This window comes from Mustela nigripes, chromosome 1 (assembly GCF_022355385.1).
Source record: "Mustela nigripes isolate SB6536 chromosome 1, MUSNIG.SB6536, whole genome shotgun sequence".
Classification (NCBI taxonomy): Eukaryota; Metazoa; Chordata; class Mammalia; order Carnivora; family Mustelidae; genus Mustela; species Mustela nigripes.
Window position 1 is genome coordinate 257,746,109 of NC_081557.1, and position 11,658 is coordinate 257,757,766.

At 37.8% G+C, this 11,658-nt stretch overlaps 1 protein-coding gene across 3 annotated transcripts in view; it reads right to left on the reverse strand.

The window, feature by feature from the left end:
- Nucleotides 1-10,673, reverse strand: part of TMPRSS11A (transmembrane serine protease 11A) — a 65,941-nt gene extending 55,268 nt beyond the window's left edge. For all 3 annotated transcript variants that reach the window (XM_059396620.1, XM_059396612.1, XM_059396630.1), the window contains exon 1: nt 10,461-10,673. In XM_059396620.1, coding sequence (XP_059252603.1) covers nt 10,461-10,471 — 11 coding nt within the window. In that variant the 5' untranslated portion in view covers nt 10,472-10,673. The remainder of the gene's footprint in view (nt 1-10,460) is intronic.
- Nucleotides 10,674-11,658: the final 985 nt, after the last annotated feature.

Consider the following 11,658-nt stretch of genomic DNA (forward strand, 5'->3'; position numbering starts at 1 on the left):
GGGAATCCTGATCAGGGAGAGATGAGAGAGAGAAAAGCGTGGGGAGAACAGAGCACAGGGCATTGCATAAAACAATTCCCCCAAACCACTGACTGGGAAAACAAGAAGGGTTAATTATTGCAAGTTTTTACAAGCAGTGGAGCTCAAACTGAAATGTTCGAAGTCCAGGCCTTCACTGAGTGGAGTTGGGTGGGCATCTGCTTCTGTGGAGAAGGAGAGGAGAGGCCTGTGAGCAGACAGCATGCTCTGAGGATCTCCTGGGTGGCAATGGAAGAGATAGTCACCTCTTAGAGTGCATTTGGGAGAGGTGGCACTGCTTTTCAAGGGACAATAGAGCTGACAGTCACCACTGAGCTGCCCTGTTCATTAGCATATGAGCAGAGATGCCTGCTGAGGGCAGCTAATCTGGACACTGGCTTTTTGCTGCATTTCGCCATAAATTCTAAACCCCTGCACGTTCTTGTGATTGCCCTCCTGGGACAAACCAACACCAGCCACAGTAAAGCAACACCCTTCCCCAGAGGATCAGTTCAGGTCCCTGCCACATTGGGTCCATTGAATTTGGAGTTTTGAAACCCAGCTGGTGCGCTTGAGAGACAATGCAGGAGCATTGGGCTGCCAGCTGGGCAGAGAGCTCAGACACAAACAGGGTGAAAGTTAGGATCTGAGGGTTTCTGGGGACACCAAAGGGGAGATTGTTCATTCTTCAGTGAAGACTTCCTGCACAGTAGCAGGCACAAACTCCCCACTCTGGGTATTAGAGAGAAGGTTGATGCCATTTCCCCCCACCCATCAACATGGAAAGACTTCAGTGAACATCATAGCACCCACAGTGGAGGCTTGAGCTACTTACACCAAACCCAATGCCCCTACACTCTGAGCTAGGACAAGTGTGCCTGAGTGTCATATTGCCACAGGCCCCTTCCCCAAAAGGCCGGCACATCAAACCCCTCCTCCTCCCACAACCACCAAGACTACTGTCTATAGAGTGCTGCAAAGCTTCAGCTCTCGGGGAAATAGGATCTAGCCTCTTTTAACAAGCAGACCAAAACACACCTAGTTAAAACTTGCCACAGTGGACAAGGTCCAAACACTCCTCAAGCAGAAAGAGAAACTCTGCAGAGGCCTTACCTGAGGGAAAGAGCAGCCAAAACACAAGGGCAGAGTGCACCCAGCATATACCAGAAAGACCTCCTGACACTCCAGGCTCTGGACAGTATATGACCTCCTCTTAATATAGTCATTACTCTCAGGAGCAGGAAACATAAGGTTTCCTGACATACAGAAGACACAGACCTAGAAAAAATGCCACAGTAGAGGAATTCATCCCAAAAGAAAGAATAAGAAGAGTTCATAGCCAGTGTGCTAATCAATGCAGGTAAAAGTAATATGCCTGAACCAGGATTGAAAACAACAATCATAAGAGAAAATCACAGAAGACACCAGGAGTCCCTTACCACAGAGATAAAAGACCTAAAAATTAGTCAGGCTGAAATAAAAAGTGGTTTAACTGAGATGCAAAGCCAACCGGATGTAATAACCACAATGATGAAAGAAACAGGGGAACAAATAACTGATATAGAAAATAAAATTATGGAAAACAATGAAGCTGAAAAGAAGAGGGAAAGGAAAATACTGGATCATGAAGACAGATTTAGGGAACCCAGGGACTCCATAAAGTGTAATAACATGTGTATCATAGGATCCCAGAAGTAGAGAGGGAAAAAGGGACAGAAGGTTTACTTGAGCAAATAATAGCTGAAAACTTCATTAATCAGGGGAAGGAAAGAGAAAACCAAATCAGAAGATACAGAGAACTCCTATTAAAATCAATAAAAGCAGGCCGACACCAAGACACATCATAGTACAATTTGAAAAATACAGAGATAAAGGAAGAATCCTGAAAGCAGAAAGGGAAAAGAAATTCCCAACCTAAAAGGGAAGACAAATAAGGTTAGCAGCAGATCTATCCACAGAAACTAAGCAGGGAGAAGAATGTCTTGATCTATTCAATGTGATGAATAGGAAAAATATGCAGCCAGAATACTTTACTCAGGAAGGCTGTCATTCAGTATAGGAGAGATAAAAGAGTTTCCCAGACAAACAGAAACCAAAAGAGTTTGTGACTACTAAACTAGCCCTGCAAGAAATATTAAAGGGGACTCTGAGTGGAAATAAAGACTGAAAGCAACAAAGACTAGAAAGGAACAGAGAACTCTCCAGAAACACTAACTTTACAAGTAATATAATGGCACTAAATTCATATCTATCTGAATGTAAATGGACTAAATGCTCCAATCAAGACATAGTGTATCAGAAAGAATTAAAAAAAAAAAAACACACAAAAAACCAAGACCCACCAATATGCTTCCTACTAGAGACTCATTTTAGACCTAAAAACTTTGAAAGTAAGGGGATGGAGAATGATTTATCATGCTAATGGATATCAAAAGAAAATAGAGTAGCCACACTTATATCAGACAAACTAGATTTTTAAACTGAAGACTATAAGAAGAGATGAAGAGCATTGTATCATAATAACAGAGTCTATGCAACATGAACAAAGATCTAAGAATTGTCAAATATTTATGCCCCCACTTGGGAGCACCCAAATTTATAAATCAATTAATAATAAACATAAAGAAATTCTTTGTAGGGGATTTTAGTACCCCATTTAAACCAATGGACAAATCACGTAAGAAGGAAATCAACAGAAAACCAATGGCTTTGAATGACATACTGGACCAAATGGGCTTAACAGGTATATTAAGAACATTTCATCCTAACACAGCAGAATAAACATTCTTTTTGAGTGCACATGGACTATTCTCCAGGATAGATCACATACAGGCTTCGAAGATAGAAAAAAGATTGAGCTCATACCAAATATATTTTCAGACTACAATGCTTTGAAACTTAAAGTCAACCACAAGAGAACATTTGGAAAGGCCACAAATATATAGAGGTTAAAGAACCTCTTCCTACCAGTAGAACCTCTTCCTAGTAGGAAGAATTCATTCTTCCTACTGAAGAATGAATGGGGTTCACCAGGAAATTAAAGAAGTTATAAAAAAAATACATGGAAACAAATGAAAATGAAATCACAAAGTCCAAACTCTTTTGGATGCAGCAAAAGCAGTCATAAGAGGGAAGTATATAACAATATAGATCTACCTCAAGAAGCAAGAAGAGTCTCTAATACATAACCTAACCTTACACCTAAAGGAGCTAGAAAAGAAACAGCAAATAAAGCCTAAATCTAACAGAAGGGAAATGATAAAGATTAGAGCAGAGATAAATGATATAGAAAGAAAAACACAGAACAGATCAATTAAAGTTGGTTCTTTGAAAGAATTAATAAAATTGACAAACCCTAGCCAGACTTATCAAAAAGAAAAAGAGGAAGGACCCAATAAATAAAATCATGAATGGAAGAGGAGAGAACACAACAAACACCACAGAAATATAAACAATCTGTAAGAAGATATTATGAAAAATTACATGCCATCTAATTGGGTGATCTGGAAGAAATGGGTAAGTTCATATAAACATACAAACTCCCAAAACTGAAACAGGAAGAAATAGAAAATTTGAATAGACCCCTAACCAGCAAAGAAATTGGATCAGTATCAATCTCCCAACAAACAAAAGTCAGGGACAGATGGCTTCCCAGGGGAATTCTACAGACACTTAAAGAAGAATTAATACCTATTCTTTTCAAGTTGTTTGAAAAAACAGAAATGGAAGGAAAAGTCATTTTATGAGGCCAGCATTACCTTGATTCCAAAGCCAGACAAAGACTCCATTAAAAAGGAGAATTACAGACCAACATCCCTGATGAACATGGATGTGAGTGTTCTTAACAAGATACTAGCAAATCTAATCCAACAGTACATTAAAAGAATTATTCACTGTGATCAAGTAGAAGTTATTTCTGGGCTGCAAGTGTTGTTCAATCTTTGCAAATAAATCAATGTGAAACATGACATTAGTAAAAGAAAGAATAAGAATCACATGATCCTCTCAATAGATGCAGAAAAATCATTTGACAAAATACAGCATCCATTCTTGATAAAAACCCTCAACAAAGAAGGGGTAGATGGAATATACCTCAACATGAGAAAGGCCAGACATGAAAGACCCACAGCTGATATCATTCTCAATGGGGAAAAACTTAGAGCTTTGCTTCTGTGGTCAGGAATAAGGCAGGGATGTCCTCTCTCACCATTATTATTTAACATAGTAGTGGAAGTCCTAGCCACAGCAATCAGACAACAAAAAAAATAAAAGGCATCCAAATTGGCAAGGAAAAAGTCAAACTTTCACTATTTGCAGATGACATGATATTCTATGTAGAAAGCCCAAAGACTCCACCAAAAAAATTGCTAGCAAATTCAGCAAAGTTGCAGGATACAAAATCCATGTAGATAAATCTATTGCATTTCTATACACCAGTAATGAATCATCAGACAAGAAATCAAGGACTTGATCACATATTTACAATTGCAACAAAACTCATAAGAGACCTGGGAATAAACCTAACCAAAGAGGTAAAAGATCTGGATTTGAAAACTATGGAACATTTATGAAAGAAATTAAAAATGACACACAAAGAAATGGAAAAACATTCCATGCTCATGGATTAGAAGAAAAATATTGTTAAAATGTCTAAGCAATTACACATTCAGTGCAATCCCTATCAAATAGGGATTAGCCAAAGCAATTTACACATTCAGTGCAATCCCTATCAAAATAACACTAGCATTTTTCACAGAGTTGGAACAAACAACTTTAAAATTTATATGGAACCACAATAGCCAAAGTAATGTTGATAAGGAAAACAAAAGTTGGAAGTATCACAATTCTGGACTTCAAGCTGTATTACAAAGCTGCAGTTATCAAGACAGTATGGTACTGGCACAAAAATGGACACAGAGATCAATAGAGAACCTAGACACAGACACAGAATAGAGAAGTCATAAATGGACCCACAACAGTATGGTAACTTTCTTTGTCAAAGCAAGAAAGACTATCCAGTGGAAAAATTTTTTTGAGTCTCTTCAAAAAACAGTATTGGGAAAATTGGACAGTCACATGCAGAAGAATAAAAGTGGGCCACTCTCTTACACCATACACAAAAATAAATTCAAAATGTATCGAAGACCTAAATGTAAGATAGGAATCTAACAAAATACTAGAGGAGAACAGAGGCAGGAACTTCTTTGACCTTAGCCATACCACTTTGTTACTAGACACATCTCCAGAGGCAAGGGAGACAAAAGCAAATATCAACTATTGGGACTTCACCTAGACAAAAAGCTTTTGCACAGTGAAGGAAACAGTCAACAAGACTAAAAGGCAACCTACAGAATGGGAAAAGATACCTGCAAATGTCTTAATCAGGTAAAGGGCTAGTATCTAAAATCTGTAAAGAACTTATCAAACTAAATGCCCCCAAACCAATATCTAGTTAAGAAATGGGCAGAAGACATGGATAGACATTTTTTCTGAAGCAGACATACAGATGGCTAACAGACACATGAAAAGATGCTCAACATTGCTCATCATCAGGGAAATACAAATCAAAACTACATGAGATATCACCTCACACCAGTCAGAATGGCTAAAATGAGCAACACAGGCAATAACAGGTGTTGGTGACGATGCGGAGAAAGAGGAACTGAATTATACTGCTGATGGCAATGACAACTGGTGCAGCCACTCTGGAAAACAGTTTGGGGTTTCCTCAGAAAGTTAAAAACAGAGCTACTTTACCACCTAGCAATTGCACTATTGGGTATTTATCCAAAAGGTACAAAAATACTGATTCAAAGGGGTACATGCACCCTGATGTTTATAGCAGCATTATCAACAATAGCCAAACTATGGAAAGACCCCAAGTGTACATTGACCGATGAATCGATAAAGACAATGTGGTATATATACACAATGGAATATTACTCAGCCATCAAAAGGAATGACATCTTGTAATTTATAACAAGGTGGATGGAGCTAGAGTGTATTATGCTAAGTGAAATAAGTCAGAGAAAGACAAATATCGTTTGATTTAACTCATGTGGAATTTAAGAAACAAAACAGGTGAACATAGTGGAAGGAGGGTAAAAAAAAAAAACAAAAAAAACGAAGGTAAACCATGAGCAACTCTTAACTACAGAGAACAAACTGAGTGCTGATGGAGGGAAGTGGATGGGGGATGGGTTAAGTGGGTGATTGGGTATTAAGGAGGGAACTTGTGTTGAGCGCTGGGTGTTATATATAAGTGACGAATCACTAAATTCCACTCCTAAAACTAGTATTACAGCATATGTTAACTAACAAGAATTTAAATAACTTAAAAAAAAAAAGCCTTCCACCTGCCATAATCCTCTCTGGAAAGGAGAGAGGGTCTGAAGATTGAGTTAATAATTGATCCTGCCTATGTGATGAAGCCTCTATAAAAAGTCCAGTAGTACGGGGTTTGGAGAGCTTCTGGGTTAATATGTGCTGGGAGGGTGGTGAAACCCAGTTCTACACGGACAAAATCTTCTGCACTGGGGACCCTTCTGGACCTCATTATTTGGCTGCTTATACATATCCTTTAATAGCCTTTAGAATAAACTGGTAATCTAGTAGGTAAACTATTTTCTTGAGTTCTGTGAGATATCCTGACATATAAATCAAACCAGAGGAGAGGATTGTGGAAAGCTCCAATTTATATCCAGTTGTCAGGTACTCAGGTTAAAACAACCTGGGTTTGTGATTTCTGTCTGCAGTGGGGGCAGGGGTAGTCTTATGGGACTGAGCCCTTAACCTGTGGGGTCTGTGCTAACTCCATTAATGCCAGAATTGAATTAGAGAGTTTCTTGGAGAAAAACCCCACCTCGCTGGTGTGAGAAGTGTTGTGAGTGTGGCAGGGGCATAGGAAAGGAGTTTAGTAGTTCAGTAAAGGAAAACACAGGGAATTTTCCTTTGACAAAAATGAAAAAAAAAAATTGCTTTAAGTCTTCTCCTGCTTGGACAAATCCTCTCCAAGCATCCTGGTATTATGGATATGCTCTACCATTTAGGGTTAGAAGATTTTGGGTTTAGTCCCTGCTTCTAATTCTTTGACATGCATCTTGAGAAGTTTATGAAACCTCTCTGAATTTCAGTTTTTCTGCTTGCCAAGTGGTGATAGTAAATGCTACCCAGAGATGTGAGGAAATAAAGTGAGTAAATGAAGTACTCTAGCACACATCAAGTTCCTACTCCGGTCAGGAGGGCTCATGGTAGTTATCTGCTTTGATAGTCGTCGCAGCTTTTTGGAGTGGGCCTTAACACCTTTTCCCCAGCTCAGTCATGAGGAAATTAGAGAGGCAAAGCCACACAGGTAGTGGAGCTAAGGGAAGGGAAGACCTGATGACTTTGACATCAAGGCCCTCTGTCCCATTTGTAACCAGAACGCGATGATAATGAGCGTGAAAGCCTTTAGTGATATGCCATTCAAACATTGCTCACTTTCCTACCCCCAGCGGCTCAGTCTGTTGTCAGTGCTCAAGATGTTTCACAGGCCCAGCTGTGAATGTATTGGGGATAGGATGGTGTGGATAGCTTCAGTTTAAAGTCAGTAACCATGATCTGGGGCAACTTTCTTTTTCTTTAAAATAGGGTAATAGCTATTACCTTATTTTAATATATAATATATATTAAATATATATGTTAAAATATCATATATTACATATTATATATACATAAATATATGTGATATATTATATATATAATCCTCATATGAGGATTGTAAATAATAGGTGAGATAATATATGGAAAACGATTCACATTTTGTAAATAGATAATAAATGACAGATGCTATTATAATAATTAAAAATTAGCCGCCACCCACTAAGGATTCACATGCTTATCTGATCATAAACTCCTAACATCTGGGTTTCCAAGCACTCTATAAGCATATCTGCCAGCCTGCCTACTTTAGCTACAAGTACATTATTCCTGGTATGCCACACAATTGGAAAGGAGGAAAAGCAGAACAAAGAAGATGCTATAAGTCGCCTTTAACTCTCAATGATATGAATATATATTTCAATTTATTGATTATGTACAAAGCTTTATGGAGTGAACCTTTCTTAGCACTATGAATCTTTTACTCAGTTTTTTACATTGAGAACAAAAAGTTATTTCTCTTGGGAATTATTAAAAAGAGGGAAAAGCAGGATATCCTAATAGTTAAGCTCAGATTCTGGATCTGGACTGCCACAAATCCTTACTCTCTCACTCCTCAGCTGGGATGTAGGGCCAGTTATATTTTCGTCTATACAGTGGAGATAATAATGGCACCTAATCATAGGATTGTTGTAAGAATTAAAGAAGCTAATATGTAGCATATCTATGGCACTATGAGTTTGTTGAAAATGAGCCAAATAATAAAGTTTAGTTGATCATTTATATAAAATTGAATCATCAGAAAGTAACATGGAGCTATTTGTTAATTTGGTTTTAACCCTGAAGATAGAGTTTTTTGAATAAATTAGAGAATAAACTTGGCAACATAACAAGTTGATTGAAATGAGTTTTCAAAATGAAATTAAAATTTAAATTATCAATATTTTTAAAGGTTTTCCCAGGACTATCTTCTTCTCTAGAGGATGATAATAAAGAAGAGGAGCTCAATTTTTGCATTTATTGATAAACAATGCTGAAAAAAATGACATGTAGGAAGAGAATGATGCCAGACCTCTGGGAATAGGATAGTAATCTCAGATGAGGTCCTTTGGTATTTTATCTCTTATACGGGAAATAATTGAGATTTTAAGAGAATAAATCATCCAATTAATTAACTTATAGGAAAGGGTAGTGGCATGTATACTGCTAAAAGCAAATGCAAACAGCTATTGACAGCAAAGTCTGAACACTAAGGACTATCGCTGCAATGTAGAGATGGTCCTGAAACTCACAGAGAAGAGATCCGAGGTTCAATGTAGCAGAAACAGTGAAGACATGAATCAAATACATTTTGAGAAGGCTTACACACTGTATTTCTTTTTAGTAGAGAAAAGTGGTGAGCGTGGTGGTAAAATACGTTGTAGAAATACTGTAGGTAAAACGGAGGGTGTCATAGTAATTATTAAACATTTGCTGTTTTCCGATCCTGAAGCCTTCCTGTTAGTGTGACCTGCTATCTCCTGCAAATCTTGGATGAGTGTCCTCTGAAGTTACCCTAAAGAAACCATATACCTTCAGTGTTTCCCACTTGAGTGTTTCTTTACCAAGTGTCATGGATACCCTGAACAATAGCACTGACCCCCAATATTACTCCTCAAATTGTTTCCCTTAAACTGAAAACATTTCTTTTTCAGATAAGATCAAAACATTTATTTATCAGAGAAAGAGAGCGAGAGAACAATCAGGGGGAGCAAGCGGGCTCCCCGACGAGCAGGGAACCAATACAATACTCCATCCCAGCACCGTGGGGTCATTACCCAAGCAGAAGGCAGATGCTTAACTTACTGAGCCACCCACAGATCCCAAACTGAAAACATTTCTATAAACACATAAATATTCATTAGAAAAGAGGACTTTCTGTATCTATAATCATGAGACCTTGATATTTTTAAAAGAATAATTTGGGGGAACTACGGCTTTACAATATCATGACTTCCATAAGCATGAAATATGCATTTTTTAATTCAATGACTTTCAAAATTCGTTTTTTTAAAAGATTTTATTTATTCATTTGACAGAGATCACAAGTAGGCAGAGAGGCAGGCAGAGAGAGAGGGGGGCAGCAGGCTCCCTGTTGAGCAGAGAGCCCGATGTGGGGCTCGATCCCAGGACCCTGGGATCATGACCTGAGCCGAAGGCAGAGGCTTTAACCCACTGAGCCACCCAGGCGCCCTCAATATTCATTTTTAATAGTCATTTTTTTCTAGCAAAATATTATGCTATGCATTTACATTTTTGTACTCATTCATTTGTTTAACAAAAATGTATAGAGTCCTGGGATTTCTATGAGGAAGGCAGGTGTCTCTGCAATTATGGACCTTCCAATCCACGTTAGTTCCCAGGACTGACTATAAGGCATGAAGAAAAGTAGCAAAAGAGAAACTCTATAGAAGCTAAGTTCAGTGAGATTCTTTAAAGAAGACTTTCCTTAAAAGTAATGAACACCTTCCCCAATATCCCCAAACCAGAATTAATCAGAGCATAAGGTAATACAGTCTTTCAGTAACTTCTAAAATTCCCAGCTGTTGAACTTGGCAACATGAAATAATGGTAGGAAGGATTTTTAAAACAAAAATAATGATTTCAACTACAGAGTTTAATTAATGCAACTGCTGAAATCTCACAAGATCCATCAGATTGAATATGTTCAGGACACTTCACAGGCAATGCTCTCACCTACTGAGAATCCAGCCACTGACAGAAAGTAGAGCAAACAGCCATTTGCTAAACAAAACTGAACTTACCGATACATCATCTGCAGGAGGAAGAACACGATCGTGAAGGTCTGAAGCCCCTGGGCTTGACTTTCTAATCAACTGCATGCCATCCTAGACGTATTAGAGGTCTGTGGCTGAAAGATATTAAAACAAATTACAAATAGTTGAAATGAAACTAGTTAGACAAGTCTGAACAGAGAAGCCTCAACCCAAAGAATGGCTTGAAGAAAACAGCCCAGAGATAGCATAGTCGCAACAAGAAAGCAACATATTTTTTGGTATTGACTAATTTTGTTACAGGAAAAGAAACTGGTTGCAAGGATTTGAGTGAGAAATACCTTAGGAATGCACTAGGATTAAGAGTTTAAAGAAGATTATTGGTAAATATACAAATACCTTAAAGAAACCTTCATGTAAAAACTCTTAATAAAAACAACCAGGTAGCCTTGAAACCTAGAGTCATAATATAATTCAAGAAATAGTTTTAATTTTTTGTTGAACAACAGTTATCTCCATGTATCAAAGGGTTATAGTGGATTTATTAATATATGTAATCATTTTTCTTTTAAAAAATATCTGCTTCTGAGAGTACACACAAATAAATCATATCAAGCTAGATTTTTTCCCAAAATCATTTAATGTAATAAATACCCATGCTATCATTTATATTTAGGTGATATAAATTACAAGTATATTTTCTTTCAATATGTGTATGTATATATATATAGAGAGAGAGAGAGAGAGAAAGCAAGAGAGAGACATTTATCAGAATGAAGAAAATAAAAAGAAGATTGGGAAACAAATAATTCTTTAAAAAGTTTTCAATCAGACATGAATACCTGCTCATTGTGAACACTGAAACATTAAAGATGAGGCTGAAACTCTGACCTCTTCCTGATCATGGCTCCTTTCCTCCTCCTCAGAAGCAAATAATGTTATTAAGGTCCATCTTTTTTTTTCTTTTTTAAGATTTTATTTATTTGTCGGGGTGAGGGAGGGGGCAAAAGCTGGGGGAGGCACAGGTAGAAGGAGAAGCAGGCTCCCTGCCGAGCAAGGAACCTGATATGAGACTTGATCCCAGGATCCTGGGATCATGACCTGAGCTGAAGGTAGACACTTAACTAGCTAAGCCACCCAGGCATCCCAAAGGTCCATCTTTTTATAAAATCTTTTATAAAACATACTAAACATTTCCATACACACAAACACAGAGACACATATACCC